The sequence below is a fragment of the Penicillium verrucosum genome, assembly GCF_028828655.1.
Source record: "Penicillium verrucosum strain IBT 35672 chromosome Unknown utg000004l_segment0_segment0, whole genome shotgun sequence".
Classification (NCBI taxonomy): domain Eukaryota; kingdom Fungi; phylum Ascomycota; class Eurotiomycetes; order Eurotiales; family Aspergillaceae; genus Penicillium; species Penicillium verrucosum.
Window position 1 is genome coordinate 3,541,269 of NW_026643213.1, and position 18,280 is coordinate 3,559,548.

Consider the following 18,280-nt stretch of genomic DNA (forward strand, 5'->3'; position numbering starts at 1 on the left):
AATCCAGAAGTCAGATAGAGCAGAATGCCTTCTCTGATAAGATATAAGTACTGACAACCTCTAATGAGTTGGAGTGTATTAAATCATCGTATTGACTAGGCACACTTGGAACTTTTGGAAGTTTCAGGAGACGCTGAAGAGCTGCGAATGAAACACAACATCGGACAACAAGATACCACTATCGTAAAGCAGTATTACAGGGCGGTTACAATCCCTAAAACATGTGTAATTGAGTAGGTAGAGCTAATAATACCAGCCAATCGATGTTGCAGGTTAACTGCGCTAGTGCGGCGTATAGTTGTTGCTACGGGGTTAGCTACGGGGGGATATGTATATAGCGATACGCTAGTTAGTTAGCTACAATCCCTCAGACATATGTGATTGAGTGGATAGAGCTAATAATATCAAGCAATCGGCGTTGTGAATTAACCGCGTAGGTGCGGCGCGTAGTTGCTGTTGAGGAGCTAACTATAGAGGGATATACAAGGCAATACGCCGGTCACATTTCCTCAAAAATGAGTGTGACCAAGTTGATGGAGCTAATAATAGCAAGCAATCAACGTCGTAGATTAACAGCGTTGGTTGCGGCGCGTAGGTGCCGGCGCGTAATGGAGTGATATCACCATTCACCGCCTCCCTCTCCGCCTCTTCTCCAATTGTTCTTATGTTCTTCTACATTCTACATGATAATCTAGTGCCCTTGATCTAGGATTATATTCGAGGTATTATATCGAGAATCCTGTTAGATATAATTTGTTAGGATTTCTTTTTAATAGGTGTCTTAGGTATATATGTGGATATGCTTGGTGATTTTCTGCCAGGTGAAAACCGAACCGGCTCAACCAATCAACTTCCTTTTCTCCTAGGCAACCAACACCAACCAACCGACACCAACCATCACACCAACCATCACACCAACAACAATAACACGGCGCGTAACAAGACCAATAATAACACGCTTTAGCCTTGCTACATCAGCCATAAAAGCCATCCTAACTCCAGAGCTCTTGTCCCTCCTTTCACTTTGTTTCCGACAAGACAACTCTCCTACAAACTTCAACGCCTACCTCGCTATCGTGACCGTCTACACAGTATGGAGCCCACCTCTTCAGAGAACGAGGACAAAATACCAAAGTACGACGAAGGTCAGATTTGGGTCAAAACCTGCTACAACGCTACTAGGAGGCTCTGCGCGCTCCTTCTCTCTCGCAAGAACCAGAGGAAATTACACATCACCACTGCCGAACTAGATTTATCCTCCGGTGATGCGCCAGACTATGGCCCACGCTTTGTGGAGCCGTTTCCCCATGATAAAATGAGAGAATATATCGTCCGTGAACGACCTTGGGATGATTTCGACATCTTCCAGAATAATATCACCGATATCCCGAAATTACGTAGATTCCGGCGATGGTCTGACGCGTTCTGGATGATTAGAGGTGTGAGCCATTCTCTGGAAAATTTCTTTGGCGGCGATGTGCCGAATAATATTCTTAGCGAGGAGTAAGTCACCCAGTCCTTATACTATCTGCATCACTTTTATCTCTAACTGGCTTTGCTATGTAGCAACGAACTCGGCTCCGCATATGCGGCCCAATGGCAATGGAGGCTCGTAGGCTGCACGAGCGCGAAGGATGAATCTCAGCCCCATATCAACGCCTTCATAGCTGACTCGCAGTCTCACCGTGTTGGTCGTCTCAATTCCGGTGAGGTAGCTCTTGCCTATGGCTTGGTCGCCCAGCGCCGAACCATAGATGGATATAACGATCACCGATACATTCCTATCACCGTCATTTCTGCGTCGGAGTTCCAAATCCGCGTCCTTCAGATGTGGCATGACAAGCAGAACCCAAGGGCTCTCCAAGTCCGCTCGTCACCGATCATGGACTTTAAGGATGGTGGGTGGGAAAATAACTTGGACAACTGGGTCAGCATTCTGTGCTGGGTTGCAGGGACTCCAGTCGGAGATACAAAAAATGGAACTGAAGTTGTTCCAGCCATTGAGTACTTTGATGAATAGCGCATCACGGGCACGAGACACGGGACATGGACAATCTATTAGTCTTTTACGACTACACAGTTCGGGGCACGGAGTTCTTATTTCTTTTCTTTATTTCCAGGTTTCTGCGTTACTTACTTGAAGAGAATGTCAAAACAATCAAGTGCATTATTTCCAGAGATGACATAGTAGAAGTTTATTTTGCTAGGAAGATCTTTATATGGTATGTAAATATCAGACACAAGAACTAAAAAAGAAGTCCCAACGCAAGTCCCAGGAAACCCAACCAAGCCCCCACCCTCAAACCAGCAGCAGTCCCTTCTTCCGGACGGGGGATCGAATTAGCCTCCAACCCACTATACGACAATACCGGATGTTCCTCCGTGAAATCATTCTTAACCCCGGAGTCGGAGATATCAATTCCATCTTCAATATCAGTGCTGCCCGTAGCGGCGGCTCTGCCAGAGCTTATAGTAGATGCAGCTGTTGATATCGGTGCGTGTGCTTCAGCATTGGGGCAGTCATATTCGGCACAGTTGGTATAGCAGCTAGATTGGTATTAGTGTCAATATTATTTGGAAGTGCAGAGCTGGTTTATATATACTAGACTCGACTTACGTTTCTGAGGTACATGCTGTATTCACCGCGTTGTCTGCTAATGTGTCTGTTGTCGTCTCTGCTGAGGCGAGAGTAGCGACTGCTAGGATAAATGGGAGGGTGGGTTTCAAGTAATGCATCTTGATGTGAATAGACATCTACGGATGGACGAGCATACAGCTATAAACAAAATATAGTCCACTGCTCCATTTCTACTGCTACATTTCTATCAAAGACAAAACATTCCATTCCTACAATCTTCGTCCAAGGTGAAACTCTATCGATACCTACACGAGGTGACCCCATGTGATAGGTAATACGGTCCCTAGATGGGCTAGGTCGATGTAGAAACCCTTCTGGGTTATATCTGTTTACACCATAGTACTATAATCGAAACATTGAAGATAATCTGTGTCTATACAAGACAAGGTTGGTCAATGCGTGGCTATCTAGGGGTGTGGCCTTGGCATACTCCGTCCTTGGCAGCAGCTAGGAGCTGGTAGGGGGAAATAGAAGATTGTACGGAATGCCTAGGTACTTCCTGGCACAACATTACATTCTTTATTGTCACTGGCTGTTCAATGTCATTCCAAGGTTCCTTCGAGTTTCCAGGGCTGGTGCATTCTTCGGCTGGAGTCTTGGGAGTCTTGGGTCTGGGGCTCTGGGTAGACGCGCCAATAGGGAGGATTCCAGAATGTGGAGGATCGGCGGGTATCTGCAGATTAGCTTGTCCCAAGATTTCTTGTGTGGGGAGGAGGGAGTTACCTAGATATACCTAGATAGACAGTGTATTCTTTGTAGGAGTTTAAAGGAAAGCGAACAGCGAGATCATTGCTTTCTACAATGTAAATAATAACATCAGCCCACGAAGTGATGTTACCATCCTACTAAACAAGGCAGCTTTTACAAGTACTAGTATACAACACACATTGTCTATGATCAATAATTCATTGCAGTAGTTTTACCAAAAAGATAATCCACAAGGCTTACGCTGCATAAGTCCAAGTGATCCTATTTACATCAAGCATACCTAAGTACAACCCTTACAGACCCTTAGCCTGCTTAGCCTCGGCCAGAGCCTCCTTGAGCGCCGCCAGGGCATTGTCAACGTGACCAAGCTTGGGGTCAGTAACACTGACACCCATGTGGCCGAAACGGATGTACTTGGTAGCAATCTCCTTGTGCAGGCCAGCTGCAAAGATGACACCTCGCTTAAGCAGACCAGGCAGGACATCGGCCGGGACCAGACCCTCAGGCAAGTACATAGCAGTCATACCATGAGCCTGGCATTCAGGGCGAGCTGCGAGCTGCTTGAGACCAAGCTCGGCAGCAGCAGCCTTAACCTTATCCGAGACCTCGGTGTGGATAGCGAAGCGGCCGGGGACATCGGCGGTGATCTGGGTGAGGGTGGTGTGCAGGGCATGGACGAGCTGGGTGGGAGGGGTGGCAAAGTAGGAGGGCTTGTTGTTCTCGTAGTTCTGCATGATGGGAAGCCAGTTGGCGATGGAGGCATAGTAAGCGCCGGGAGGAGTCTTGCGGGACTGGGCGGCCTGGATGGCGCGGCCGGATGTCATGACAATGCTGAGACCAGGAGGGCAGCCGATGGCCTTCTGTGAAGCTGTGAGGACGGCATCGAGGTCCCACTCGTCGAAGGCGATCTCCTCGGAGCCGACACTGCACACGCCATCCACGACCACGAGGGTGTCTGGGCTGACGCGGCGCACTAATTGTGCCACGCCCTTGACGTCGGAGAGCACACCGGTCGATGTGTCGACGTGTGTGAGGGTGATGAGCTTGTATGACTTCTCCTTTAGGGCTGCCTCCACTTCCTCGAGCGGGGTGCGATCACCGATGGGCGTCTTGAGGTGCGTCACGTTGGCACCGTATGTCTCGAGACACTGTCCGAAGGAGTCGCCGAAGTAGCCGGTGTTGAGAACGAGGGCGTTCTCGCCGCGCTCGATCAGGTTGGCAGAGACAAGATCCCAGCCCAGTGTGCCGCTTCCGGAGATGATGAAGGGCTGCGCGGTGGGGTTGGTGGATTGGAAGAGCTTGCGGACAAGAGTCAAGGTCTCGCCGAAGACCTTGACGAAGCCGGGAGCGACGTGGCTCTCACTGGAGGGGTTAGTTAGTTGATTGTTCATTGTAGCATAATGTATTGTGACCTGGATAACTCACGCATAGTGGGACATAGACTGAAGGACAGCATCATCGAATTCGATGGGTCCTGGGATCAGGAGGGTGTTGTGAGGGGCTTGAGCAGACATAATGGGAGTTGGTTCGGAGGGAGGGGTAGGAGGGATGGAGCGATCAATGGGTTTATATTCGACGTCGTCAGGGAATAGTGAATCTCTCTCGGTCGAGAACGGAGTATTCAGGTCGGGTAACGGGAGGCGCTGATCCAGGTGTCTGGAAATCAGGCTCAGACGCTCCTTAGTAGATTTGGACGCCACTTTTCCGATTGCGGCGCGGCCGCGGGGTATTTTCGCGTGAAAGGGGATTGGAGGAGTTCCCGAGGGTAAGTGACTTCGGGGATCACCGCCGAGTGGATTTTGGCCGAAATACCGATTGGGATTCGTTGATTTGTTTACTCGGATGAAGAACCGAGCATGTGAGAAGTGAGACTTGAAGGGTTATTTATGAATTGAGTCACGCTCTTGTTTTCCGAAGGGGGTCTGTTTTCTTCCTTTGGGGTTTTGACGTCGGAGAAAGGAAAGCCGGGCGGATCCTACCGATTGACAGCTCCCAACAGTCTACGTCCTACGCTGTACGTGTTATTCTATATAGAGGAATTTGTGGATATGGAGCAATATGGAGCAATACCTGGGGTATTCTATACATCTCATATCATTTCATATCATTCTATTAGCAATTGAGGAGGATTTCAGTATCTATATTGTACTGCTTACTGTACGTATGTTGGAGATAGGAGTATCCGAATACTGTAGACTTACTCTCTATGTTGAATGCAATCTCAACTTCCATACATTTGTATATCAAGCTCAATGCCGATGTCTGCCCGGCAATTGTTACTCCATTCGATCCTCAGACCCCAACGTAATATGCCCCCTCCTAGTCTTCACACGGTGACCTCCGCAAAGAAGTTAGGAAACCTTCGAAACAACACGGGGTAAACATTCATTGGACTCATCGAGCCGAAACGCATCTGAACGAGACATTCGGCCTGACAAGCCAATGCGAAACAAAAACAATGATCGAGATGACTTCACGGGATATATAACGCTAGCCGCATTTAGGTATAAAATAGGGCTTAGGGCATCCCTTAGTTGCTCTTCCCCGCGAAGCTCCATCAGGCTGAAGCCAACAGGCGTTGTTTCTATCTGGCTTGCTCCGATTTCCGATTACCGTGGATGGACCATTGATCTCCATTTACCCCACACGCACCATCCAGGATGACCGCCCGTTTGGTCTTGGTCATTGGTGACCTATTCATCCCTGACCGAGCTCCTGTAAGCTGTCCTCAGCTCAGCTTCACTATCTCCGCTAACACATCGTCTAGGATCTTCCAGCCAAGGTCCGTCTTTATTCTACGCCTTGGTTTATTTTACCCTACTGACAATGTCTGGCGATTCTAGTTCCGCAAACTCCTGACCCCTGGCAAGATCGGCCAGACCCTTTGTCTAGGCAACCTGACTGACCGCGAGACCTATGATTTCCTCCGCGAGGTAGCCCCGGACCTACAGATGGTCAAGGGCGACTATGATGTCGACTCTCCCAACCTCCCACTCTCTAAGATCGTCAACCATGGCAGTCTACGAATTGGTTTCACTCACGGCCATACCATCGTGCCACCCGCCGACGCGGACGCATTGCTTATCGCGGCCCGCCAGATGGATGTCGATGTCCTACTGTGGGGTGGTACCCACCGCTTCGAGGCATTTGAGATGGAGGGTCGGTTCTTTATCAACCCGGGAAGCGCAACGGGTGCCATGAGCTCCGGTTTCTGGCCAGATGGCGAGGAACCTACACCGAGTTTCTGCCTGATGGACGTGAGTTGCCCTGGCAGGCTTGAAGGATAGTATATATGCTAACCCTGAATAGATCCAAGGCGATGTCCTTGTGTTATATGTCTATCAACTGAAGACCGATGCCAATGGAGTGGAAAATGTGGCTGTTGAGAAGGTCTCCTTCCGCAAGAACCACCCCCCCAGCTTCGTAACGCTGTCCTTATGCCTACTGTCCCTCCTCTCTACCTCCGTGTAAATAATTACCTTGATGTTCGCCTGATCATATGTTCTTCTCTTTCCCTCCGCCTTGTTGCAGACCCCATGCTTCTTCAATTTGATACATGATACCTTGAATCGAGCCATTTCCTCAACATTGTCTACAATGTTGCTATCTATTCCCTTGCTTCTGATTTCCTTGGTTTCTCCTCAAAACAGGAGTCTTCCGATAGAATTTTGTGATATTTTGGTGGTTTGCTTACTCCTCTCTCCCGGGTCATGGAGTTTACTTATTTATTGGCATTTGAGGATATATCTACGGTAGACAGAAGTATCATGTTTGTGTGATGGTATAGGTTCTCATACAAAAGACACTCATTTCGAGCTTTCGTAAGCTGCAAGGTTGTGTCTCATGAGAGACATCCAGTCCCATCACAGACAGATGAGGCTGGAAATACGATTCTCGGTATATACACCGCCCGGCAGTATATCACCGATTCATCGCGGCCGGAAAAGACGCTATTCCCGAAACAGAAAGCCTTGTCGTTGCCAAATCCCAGAACTTCAATTCTCTGCCGCCTAGAGGTCTTGAACAGAGGGTTCTGTTAACTCGTACAAATCATCTGAGCAGTTCCCAATTTGAATCAATCCGATATTTTCGTTTTTACCTACTAAATTTGACGCGCAAAGATTAGACCGACCCTCGGAGAGCTCTAACTTGCTCCCCTCATCGGTATCCCCGGCGCTTTCACCGACCCTTCGGATACCCCCAACCCCAACAAACACATTTCTTTTTTTTTTGACAAGATGGCTGCCGAAGGCCAGGAGATCCCAGAGGAGGTCAAGGGGGAACAGATCCCATCCCAGGAAGATGGTGTAGATGACGAGGTACGTGTAATCGGGGTTGTTGCGCTGCATTGAACGCGATTCCACTCTTTGTTCGAGTTCTTTGAACCATTTCTTTCACAACCACGCCGCATACTTTCCCTCATATACGAGGCATACCCCGCTAATATGATTGATGCATACAGGAAGAGATTGAGGCCATGAAGCGACGAGTGGCCGAGATGGAATCCGAGGCGGCCAAGCTGCGCGAGATGCAAGCCGACCTCGACCAACAGACTGAGAGCCTCCAAGAGAACAAGGAAGATATCGATGCGCGTAGCATTTTCGTCGGCAATGTCGACTACGGTGCTTCGCCGGAGGAGATACAGGCTCACTTCCAGAGCTGTGGTTCCATCAACCGGGTTACCATCTTGCTGGACAAGTTCTCTGGCCAGCCCAAAGGGTGAGATTTGAACAGACGGAAGGAAAAAAAAAATACAAGATGGAATATGTGCTGACAATGCGCCGCAGTTATGCCTACGTTGAATTTGCGGAACCCAGCCTGGTCGCTCAGGCTTTGGTGTTGAACGAAAGTGTCTTCCGCGGTCGCAACTTGAAGGTCGGTTTATGATTTCTGGTACTATTTCCCTCTACACTTGCTGACGTCGAAAAATAACAGGTTGTTCCCAAGCGTACCAACCTGCCTGGTATGAACCGTGGCCGTGGTGGTGCTCGCGGTGGCTTTGGCCGCGGTCGTGGTCGTGGCTTCCCTCGTGGTGGTGGATATCGTGGCGGTGCTCCTTACCGGGGTCGGGGACGTGGTTTCTCGCCCTACTAAGTGTGTTGTTGTGTTTGAGGGTGCTTCTGTCCGATTTCAGGACCTTTGATTCTCTTCTCATTTTCCCTAGTGGGTTTGGAGTTGTGGGAATATGCTGTACAATAATGTTCGGGCAGAGAATTAGCCAAAACAAAAAAATAAGAGATAAAGATCTAGCTAACTATGGCTTTTTTTGGGGGTGTATTTAATATACTAGTAGTTAGCTGATATAGAAGATTGTGTATTCTATATGATACAGAGTACGTTACTATGTTATATAACTAGTTAACTAGCTAACTAGTTAGTACTTTGTACACCTAATATACAAAAGAGCAATACAACTTAGTAGAATATAGATATGAATATGGTTGCCTAAATAAAAGGTCATACTAAGTGAGATAGCTGTGATAGTTATAATATTTACCCTCCTATTAATATCAAACTTGAAATTGCCACTCTACCCGCCCACACCCGCTGAATTTACTCTATTACGTATGCTTAAAAAGGAAGAAAAAAATATTAATATATGATATTCTAGGGCTATATACAAAATAACAAATATAATATATCTAATGAAGTAGAATAAGAGTGAAATCATTATCCAACGTTTATAAATCTCCCGTGCTCAGCCCCAGGGAAGTACTGACCGGGTATCCCGTACATAGTAAATACGTAGTCCGAGTACCTGCGCCATACAAACCCCGGGCGCACCTAACGCCTAACCCTTCCCTTTCTCTTCCTTCTCCTCTCTCAACAACCTACCATCACCAAACCTGCAAATCACCAACCTATCCACTCTTTCCAGGCTTTGACCCTGGGCGAACTCGGTTTGGTCCTTCTCCCCCTCGTGAATGTGCGCGCCCGCGCTGTTCTTTGGGCGTGATTGATCGCTTGTAAAGCATCATGGCGTCAAACCTCCCAGCGTAAGTTGGACTTATCTGGCTCTATTCCGATCGACATTTGATCTTCAGATCATCCGCTGACATGAATTGTAGCCAGCCCAATCTCCGGGTCACGAGTAAGACTCTCATTCTGTTGAATCGTCGTGGGCCTTCTGCGGGGTTCCGCATCCATACAAGACTAACATCTCTGGTCATATAGTTATCGCGGCTGACGGCTTGTACAAACGTGATGTCTTCCGTATGTTGTCTCCTTCGGATCGGTTGATCGAATGCCGCGGGGTTGAACTGACCATTTCTTTTTGTAGGGTTCCCCGATCCATTCGCCGTGGCTACTGTTGGAGGAGAGCAAACGCATACAACTTCGGTGATCAAGAAGACTCTGAATCCCTACTGGAATGAGCCATTCGATCTGTACGTGATACCTCGCCACTGTCTGGGAAAAGGGTGAACCTCGTTAATCATGGACCTTTTACAGGAGAGTCAACGAGGACAGCATCCTTGCGATTCAGATCTTTGACCAGAAGAAATTCAAGAAGAAGGACCAGGGTTTCCTCGGAGTCATCAATGTCCGCATCGGCGATGTCATTGACTTGTCGATGGGTGGTGATGGTACGTCTGAAGACCGCCGATCACTCAATAGAACGTGGACTGACTTGACGGCCATGTGCCCCCCACAGAAATGCTTACTCGGGATCTGAAAAAATCGAATGATAACCTCGTGGTCCACGGAAAATTGATCATCAACCTATCCTCCAACCTCACCACCCCGCATCCGAACCAGAATGGACTCCAACGTCAACAGGCCCAGACCTCGACTTCCAGCGGTCTTGTGCCCCAGGTTGCAGCACCAACACCCCAATCACAAACTGGACCGAGCACTCTCGATACGTCCCCTGCCGCAGCATCAGGTTCATCATTGGTTCAGCGCACTCCGACCACCGGTCCCCCGGCCGGTGCTCCTCCCGCGTTGAATGGCGCCCCCACCAACCCCCCTGGACCCGGCGCCCCTTCTCGCGCCAATCTCAGCTCCTTCGAGGACAGTCAGGGTCGACTTCCTGCCGGATACGAACGACGCGAAGACAACTTGGGACGGACATATTATGTGGACCACAACACGCGTACCACGACATGGTCACGACCATCGGCCAACTACAACGAGCATGCCCAGCGCTCGCAGCGCGAAGCCAACATGCAGCTTGAGCGTCGGGCTCACCAGAGCCGAATGCTTCCCGAAGATCGAACCGGCGCCAACTCACCCAACCTACCAGATGCCCAGATACCTACACCACCGCCCGGGCCTAACGCAGGAACCTCTCTCGCAACTGGAGCCCCAGCTGGGTCCAATGCCGCCGCGATCTCCATGATGGCGACGGGAGCCACCACTGCAGGCACAGGGGAGCTTCCACCAGGCTGGGAACGACGTGTGACGCCCGAGGGACGGCCTTACTTCGTGGACCACAACACGCGCACAACGACATGGGTCGATCCTCGTCGGCAGCAGTATATCCGCATGTATGGCCAGGGACAGACCACAGGTGGCGCGAACAACACCACCATTCAACAGCAGCCCGTATCCCAATTGGGCCCTCTGCCCAGCGGCTGGGAGATGCGTCTTACCAACACTGCTCGAGTATATTTCGTCGATCACAATACCAAGACGACTACCTGGGATGATCCGCGACTTCCCTCCTCTTTGGATCAGGGTGTGCCCCAGTATAAGCGTGACTTCCGCCGCAAGCTGATCTACTTCCGGTCCCAACCCGCGTTGCGCATTATGTCCGGACAATGCCACGTCAAAGTCCGTCGTAATAACATCTTCGAGGATTCATATGCCGAGATTATGCGCCAGAGTGCATCCGATCTTAAGAAGCGCCTAATGATCAAGTTCGATGGTGAAGATGGTCTTGACTACGGTGGTCTTTCACGGTATGTTCTTATTCTCTTGTTTTCCCTCCCGGTATCAGCGAAAAGTTGCTAACTCTCTCAGTGAATTCTTCTTCCTCCTCTCTCACGAAATGTTCAATCCTTTCTACTGTCTCTTCGAATATTCTGCCCACGATAATTATACCTTGCAGATTAATCCCCACTCGGGCGTGAACCCCGAGCATCTCAATTACTTCAAGTTCATCGGCCGAGTGGTCGGTCTGGCTATCTTCCACCGTCGTTTCCTGGATTCCTTCTTCATTGGAGCTTTCTACAAGATGATGTTGCGGAAGAAGGTCAGTCTTCAGGATATGGAAGGTGTGGATGAGGATCTGCACCGCAATTTGGCTTGGACACTGTAAGTTTGATACACGTGATCTAGTTTGGATAACCACACTAACACCATGGCAGGGATAATGACATTGACGGAATTGTTGAACTCACATTTTCGGTTGACGATGAGAAGTTTGGCGAGCGTCGCACTATTGATTTGATACCCGGTGGCCGGGATATTCCCGTCACCAACGAGAACAAGCCACAGTACATTGAGTGAGTGAAACCAGCCCAACCTCCAGCCTGATGAAACCCCGCTAACCAAATTACAGGTTGGTTACGGAATGGAAGATCATGAAGCGTGTCGAGGAGCAGTTCGATGCTTTCATGTCTGGCTTCAACGAGCTTATTCCCCCGATCTCGTCAACGTCTTCGACGAGCGTGAACTCGAGTTGCTTATTGGTGGTATCGCCGATATCGATATTGAAGACTGGAAGAAGCACACCGATTACCGCGGCTACCAGGAGCAGGACGAGGTTATTCAGAACTTCTGGAAGATCGTCCGCACCTGGGATGCCGAGCAGAAGTCCCGTCTTCTCCAGTTCACTACTGGTACCTCGCGTATCCCTGTCAACGGATTCAAGGATCTGCAGGGATCGGATGGCCCCAGACGGTTTACCATTGAGAAGTCCGGTGATCCTGCCGCGCTCCCTAAGTCGCACACTTGGTACGTATCCAATGCTGGTTCTTCTATCTGGTGTATAATAGCTAACCTTTTTCGCAACTCAGCTTCAACCGTCTTGATCTCCCTCCTTACAAGACGCACGATGCCCTTGAGCACAAAATGTCTATCGCGGTGGAGGAAACGCTTGGCTTTGGACAGGAATAGAGTCTATTGCTATTACCTCTACTCTGCCTCTACTGTATCTGGATTTTTCTCTCCCTCTCCCTCTCTTGCAGCAGCGTGCAATGCAGGATTTATTCCCTCTCCTGTTCTGGATTCTTGGTGTTCTTTGTTCAATGTAACCCACTACTCACGAAGCTCTCGTTTTTTCTTTTTTACAAGCCAACCAAACCAACTTTCAATTTCCGATTTTCTGGATCACTGGATTAGGATAGGATTTAGGGTTGGAACATTACGGAGGTTTAGTCCATTCTGTTCTTCTTGTCCTTTGTCTTGTTCTTGTTCTCCTTATCCTTCTCATGTTGGACAAGGAATCCAGTTCCACCTCTCCTTTTTCCGTCTTGTTTACATCTCCCTCGAATTGGCTATACATACCCATCCTGGATCTTCCCACACTCGTTCTGTATTCAATATTCTCCGTAGCAAAAAAAGAAATCCTCGAGCTTCCTCTGTCGAGATCATTCACTTGCTTTTTGTTCACACCGCTAAACCACAACCAGCTTCTTTGATATGACGGGCCAATTTCCGTGTCCTCAGTTGTGTCCTCAGTTGTGTCGTTCCTTTACTCCCATTTCTGTTACTTCGTTTCGTAAGACCCATCCTACGATCTATAGTATACTGATGTTGCATGGGCGTACTTGCTTGTAGCGTTAAGGCCGTATCATCACTTATCATAGGTGCATTAACCTGGAAGCATATTGAGCCAATATTATCCTAAAAGGGTTAGAAATTCAAACCTCCAGTAGGATAATGAGTACCCTCCGGTACTTTCCATTATCGTGTTAGTATCAATCAGGTGCAAACATTCAACCCTTTCAGCTGGTTTAGCCATATGCCTGTATGAGATTAAAGAATTACCGAATGGGGCGGCAATATGTACACAGATCCTATACTGGGCAATAGTCCCCTTTCAATGTTCTTCTAAGATGGTATATCAATCACACTAAGATTCCTTATGTCGAATTGAGAACGGCGCAAGGCCTAGCGGTATAGTGCTCTGTACCCAATAGAGCCCTATATCCCTAGACCTTGTGCCGTTCTCAATTCGCCCTCCTCTTCTTTTTGCCTTTTGGTCTACCGTTCGTTTCGCGCCGCCAAATCTTTTTCTTTTTACGGCTCACGCCAATAAGATGGTATATGAATCATACTAAACGCCTAGAGCCACCCCCCACCCCCCCCAAACGCTATCTCTCTCACTTTCTTTTGTCTCGTCTTTTCTTTTCTCACCTCACCTCACTCTTTTAACCATCCTCTCCTTTCAAGCGGCCTAAACAGGCGCGGAACACGTACGTGGATTCACGCTACCCTTACGACATATAGGCGAAACATCGCCCCTAGGGAGGTAGATAGAGTCTGGGCTACGCCCGTACTCCTATGGACGTTAATTAGAACAACAACAACAACAACAAAGCATTATAGGCGGTTATGCACTCTCTATCATGACTCTAGTATATACTAGTACTATCCTCCTTGGTACAATTCTGTCTAGCTCTTACGGGCAGCTTAAAGTATAGGACTTCCTATCACAAAACACATTCTAACCTTAGAAGGTAGTATATGAATCACGTTAAGATGCCTTATATTGAGTTGGGAATGGCACAAAGACCTAGCGGTATAGTGCCCTATACCCAATAGAGCCCTATACCGTTAGGTTTTGTGCCGTTCTCAATTCGCCTCCTCTTTTTTGTCTTTAGGGGTCTACCGTTCGTTTCCCGCTCGCTAATTATTTATTTTTTATTATACTTGTCTACGTCTGGCCTTATGAGCGGTAAAACCTCTCTCTCTCTTGCTCGCATGTACTTCCTCCTCTTTTCTTCTTCTCTTCTCTGCACAACCTGCCCCTGGACTGGCGAGTTACAATCTAGGCCAAAAGACCATTATATCTGAGCATTACGCTCACATTGTCCAGTGGCATGACATTCTCCTCTACTACCGTCATTCTGATCTTATGTTTAGACACATTTTGAGTTCACCCAGCAATTCTATCTAGCTCTTACGGGCAACTTAAAGTGCAGAATCTCCTGTCACGAAACCGTGGTTTGAAATATTATAGCATCACACGCACCACGCACGTACACGCACGTACACGCACGCACATTCATACATACATACACATGAATACAGACAGTCTCATATCTCCTAGATCAGGATTCAAACATTCAAACCAGCAGCAACAAGTGACAATCCAACAAGCAGGGAAATTTGCACTCCAATTGCTCCAGCACCGCCTTCCTCATCTTCAGAACCCGTAGAGGCACCCGCGGAGGCACTTGCGGAAGCACTAGCCGTCTCAGCAGGTCCATCGCAATGCCAGTGGTCACCGTGTGGCTCACAACCAGTAGATTCGGTAGGACTAGGGACTGCAGGAGAAGCATCGGCAGAGGTGGTGCTCGCTTCAGCGTCGCTTGCTGTTGATGTACCCGAGACAGCTGTTGAGGCTGGGCCGTCACAGTGCCAGTGGTCGCCGTGTGGCTCGCAGCCAGCAGACTCGGTAGGACTAGGGACTGCAGGAGAAGCATCCGCAGAGGTGGTGCTCACTTCAGCCTCGCTTGCTGTTGATGTACCTGAGACGGCTGTTGAGGCTGGGCCGTCACAGTGCCTGTAGAAAAGTGTTAGTAGACATATCCGAGAGAATACGACGGGATAGAACGAACCAGTGGTCTCCGTGTGGCTCACAGCCGGTCGAAGCAGTAGGTGATGGGCCTGGATCCTCAGTGGAGGCTGCGGATGAGACCGAAGTCATCAGAGCAATGAAAAAGATGGAGAATCTCATTTTGGCGAGGTGATTTGAACGCTGTGTGCAGTATAATCACAATGACAGATATTTTCAAATCAGGGATTTGCTGCACAGGGTCCGGGCCCTTTATACCTGCCGTTCCGCTGGGCGTGTAGGGTTTGTGACGCCAAGACAAGAAGAAAGTCTTGGTGCCCCAAAGGTTCTCAATGAGCCTTGGCGTCGGCGGGGGCTGTCTCATTGTATTGGACAGATTATTGGCCTTTGGCTAGACGGCTGTGTCTGTGGGTTGGAATTTATATTAATGCGCGATGTGCTTTTCCCCGACATATCTTGGCTATCTTGAATTGGACCATGTGTAGGTCAGACCGGACAGTCCCTGCTGATCCCAACTTGCCAATTGTTTGAGGAGCTATATAATATCCTCTTTGTGTAAATTTTTAGCCCCAGGATAATAACTAGTTCCTTTCGGTTTGTTTAGTACATTCGCTTAGTGTAGCTATTCTTTAATAGTTGATGATGTTAAGCTACGATCCCGGCATCAGCGGAAACCTATGCCCGAGAGGCTGACTGCGCTAGCTAGTCAATGCGAGCTAGGGTAAAATGAGCGGCACTATGTTGACCATAGGACAGGAATTGCTATTTGGCGGTTAAATTAGGTGGGTATTATACGAGATATCGTGTTGTCCCAGCAAAGACGCACCTATCCAGTCTCATATCCCTGGTCTTGAACCACAAAATTGAATTCAGATAATCTTTTGGTAATACATAGATACTTTTATTTAATCTTAATAGAAGACCGTAAAACATGCAATGGAGTCCGTTCCTGTTCTAACGCTTAACAGCCTCCCAATATTGCGCCTGATATGCATTCTTATTCAACCCACGCTCATTCCGCCCATATGCCACCTCCAATCCTCGCACTGGCAAACCTGGCAATGTGATATTTCCACTTGTGGGATCTGTCTCCTGGAAATCGAACCCCATGCTCTCACTTAATGTCACGATCTCGTCCAGTGATAACTGGACAAATGGTGCTGTGCCATACAATAAAGGTCCTAGGTTCACCCAACGGCCACCAGGACGAAGTAGTCTGTGGATGGTCTCAAGATATGTGACTAGGTTCCGCGCGGTATCGATGAAAAATAGGGTCACGAGTATATCGTATTGGCCTGTGTGTTCTGCAAATACCGTAGTGAAATCCCCTTCTATGAGCAAGACAGATGACGGGTGAATAGCTTCATTTGGAAACGTAACCGAGCGCTGGAGATCATCGGTCGTCGGCTGGTGAGACCACCAGTCGATGTAAGGGTGAAACGATACACTGTTGGGAACGGAGAGACTGGACACATAACGGTATGCCAGATTCATGTACATTGACCATTCATTCATGGTGACCTCAAAGCCTAATCTCTAATCAGCAAATAAAAGTTTCCAGGTAGGAGATTTTGCACTTACCTCCAAGCTTGTCGACCTCATGCGCCAATCTTCCCAGTCCAGACCCGGGTAACAGCACTCGCAAGGGTCTGTCTTTTGTCCGTGGCGTCTGGGAGATCGATTTCAAAATACATCCAAAGGATTGTTCTCGTTCTTCATGGCCATCGTCTGCCCAGTCACGCACAAAGTGCTTCATTCCCTGAGAGACGCTAGTCTTATCAGCGGACCGCTGCTGACTCTCATTTTCTTTGATGAATTCGTCCAGTTCAGGTTGGGTGATATTGTAGAACCAAAGACCGTGATCAACAATAGATCTGGCGAGTTCGTTGTTTGTGTCCAGCAGATGCTCCATTGTGTTTAGTTTACGCGTGTAGTGGACGGTTGATTCGAGCATCTACACCTGTCAGTCAGACCTGCTTAACACTTGGGTATCTGCAAACAGAAAAGCAAACAGAAAAGAAAAGAACGAAAGACATATCATACCGTTCGCTGCCGCTTGGGGACATTTTTGTAAAGATTCCTCCATCGATCTACCTCAGCTAGGTTTTTGTCTTTGTAGCGGGTATATCCATGCAGGGCAGTTAACAATCGATGTCGAGGGTGGACAGTGTCCCATTTCCCACTGGATCGCTCAAGTTTCTGCAGTAGACGTGTGTGCTCTTCATTTTGTGTAGGTGGCACTTGGTATTGAGATGTAGTAGTATTGTAAGGTTCAACTTTATAGGAGATATCCTGCAAGACATTAGTCCTTAGTGTAGTGTCAGTTTCAGGATATTGATCTGACCTTAATCCACGGGGAGAGATGAATAGCAAATCCCGCCCATGCCACGCATACGAAGATGAAGAATGCCTCACGTAGCATTTTGTCGGAATTGTAGAATTTCAAAAAAAGCAATTCGATAGAAAATCTATCGCCTCCGTAGACCCTTATGGGGGTGACTGCCAAGCCTTGCCCAGCCCTGCCCTCTCAAGGTCCTCGATGCCAAGAAAATATCGAGGTTTCCTTGAGACATGGCGCAACAGCGTGGGTGGATTTGGGGGCGACATAAATTAGCATGAAAGGGTGGTTTGATGGGTTCTCAGGTGATGGAACGAGACACCAAATGTCAACCGGTCCCTTTTCAGGTTCATCAACGAGGCGACATCATTGAATGACAATATTGAATCCCTTCTGGATCACTTTAACCGGTGTTTTGAAACTTCGGAAAGTTTACTAAACTGCCCTACCGAGGTCCAAGCGCAAATCAAAGTGATCGTGATATTCAAACTGAGATGAGACGCAAAATAATACTGCCAAGCCAACCAACACCACAGGTATCTTTTGTATGGGAACTCAATACAAAAGGTACATAAGTACCTTCTAGTCATAGAGCCTCAATTTAATTAACTCACAAACTAGGCATGGGAAATATAGAAAGACTTATTATTGTAAGTAAATGAAAGTGACAATTACTTCCAATGTTCCTAACTTTGGCAATAATTATCAAGTATGCTAGAAGCCTTTATATACGACACACCCTGGTAGGGCTGACCCTCCTGGCCAGCCTCGCACGGATAACAGCCAAGCACCAAGAAGGAGTACCTGCACGAAGCTTTCCATTCACTGTCGCTGTTCTTGGCGTCACGTGTGTCAATGGGAGTCAAGTGAGTGGGAAATGTCCAATGTAACTGACAGGTGAATCTCCATT

At 48.3% G+C, this 18,280-nt stretch overlaps 8 protein-coding genes across 8 annotated transcripts; 4 read left to right on the forward strand and 4 right to left on the reverse strand.

Moving 5' to 3' along the window:
* Nucleotides 1-1,093: 1,093 nt before the first annotated feature.
* Nucleotides 1,094-2,020, forward strand: N7516_010619 (uncharacterized protein; the record flags this gene model as incomplete). Its single annotated transcript, XM_057223337.1, has 2 exons — nucleotides 1,094-1,503; nucleotides 1,567-2,020. The coding sequence occupies 2 exons, from the start codon at nucleotides 1,094-1,096 to the stop codon at nucleotides 2,018-2,020; spliced, it is 864 nt and encodes a 287-aa protein (XP_057070558.1).
* A 226-nt stretch (nucleotides 2,021-2,246) lies between these two features.
* On the reverse strand, nucleotides 2,247-2,736 carry N7516_010620 (uncharacterized protein; the record flags this gene model as incomplete). Its single annotated transcript, XM_057223338.1, has 2 exons — nucleotides 2,247-2,547; nucleotides 2,618-2,736. The coding sequence occupies 2 exons, from the start codon at nucleotides 2,734-2,736 to the stop codon at nucleotides 2,247-2,249; spliced, it is 420 nt and encodes a 139-aa protein (XP_057070559.1).
* Nucleotides 2,737-3,639: 903 nt separating this feature from the next.
* Nucleotides 3,640-4,860, reverse strand: N7516_010621 (alanine--glyoxylate transaminase; the record flags this gene model as incomplete). Its single annotated transcript, XM_057223339.1, has 2 exons — nucleotides 3,640-4,708; nucleotides 4,772-4,860. 2 exons carry the CDS (start codon nucleotides 4,858-4,860, stop codon nucleotides 3,640-3,642), a joined length of 1,158 nt encoding a protein of 385 aa, XP_057070560.1.
* A 1,146-nt stretch (nucleotides 4,861-6,006) lies between these two features.
* Nucleotides 6,007-6,817, forward strand: N7516_010622 (vacuolar protein sorting-associated protein 29; the record flags this gene model as incomplete). The annotated part of the gene is made up of 4 exons (XM_057223340.1): nucleotides 6,007-6,063; nucleotides 6,114-6,128; nucleotides 6,190-6,603; nucleotides 6,656-6,817. 4 exons carry the CDS (start codon nucleotides 6,007-6,009, stop codon nucleotides 6,815-6,817), a joined length of 648 nt encoding a protein of 215 aa, XP_057070561.1.
* A 767-nt stretch (nucleotides 6,818-7,584) lies between these two features.
* On the forward strand, nucleotides 7,585-8,440 carry N7516_010623 (polyadenylate-binding protein; the record flags this gene model as incomplete). The annotated part of the gene is made up of 4 exons (XM_057223341.1): nucleotides 7,585-7,665; nucleotides 7,809-8,065; nucleotides 8,134-8,221; nucleotides 8,282-8,440. The coding sequence occupies 4 exons, from the start codon at nucleotides 7,585-7,587 to the stop codon at nucleotides 8,438-8,440; spliced, it is 585 nt and encodes a 194-aa protein (XP_057070562.1).
* Nucleotides 8,441-9,322: 882 nt separating this feature from the next.
* Nucleotides 9,323-12,406, forward strand: N7516_010624 (NEDD4 family E3 ubiquitin-protein ligase; the record flags this gene model as incomplete). Its single annotated transcript, XM_057223342.1, has 11 exons — nucleotides 9,323-9,342; nucleotides 9,415-9,437; nucleotides 9,521-9,559; nucleotides 9,627-9,732; nucleotides 9,797-9,930; nucleotides 9,999-11,247; nucleotides 11,309-11,602; nucleotides 11,656-11,793; nucleotides 11,850-11,982; nucleotides 12,042-12,244; nucleotides 12,307-12,406. The coding sequence occupies 11 exons, from the start codon at nucleotides 9,323-9,325 to the stop codon at nucleotides 12,404-12,406; spliced, it is 2,439 nt and encodes an 812-aa protein (XP_057070563.1).
* Nucleotides 12,407-14,572: 2,166 nt separating this feature from the next.
* On the reverse strand, nucleotides 14,573-15,194 carry N7516_010625 (uncharacterized protein; the record flags this gene model as incomplete). The annotated part of the gene is made up of 2 exons (XM_057223343.1): nucleotides 14,573-15,020; nucleotides 15,076-15,194. 2 exons carry the CDS (start codon nucleotides 15,192-15,194, stop codon nucleotides 14,573-14,575), a joined length of 567 nt encoding a protein of 188 aa, XP_057070564.1.
* Nucleotides 15,195-15,986: 792 nt separating this feature from the next.
* N7516_010626 (uncharacterized protein) lies at nucleotides 15,987-17,454 on the reverse strand (the record flags this gene model as incomplete). The annotated part of the gene is made up of 4 exons (XM_057223344.1): nucleotides 15,987-16,561; nucleotides 16,614-16,986; nucleotides 17,076-17,324; nucleotides 17,377-17,454. The coding sequence occupies 4 exons, from the start codon at nucleotides 17,452-17,454 to the stop codon at nucleotides 15,987-15,989; spliced, it is 1,275 nt and encodes a 424-aa protein (XP_057070565.1).
* Between the last annotated feature and the right edge of the window lie 826 nt (nucleotides 17,455-18,280).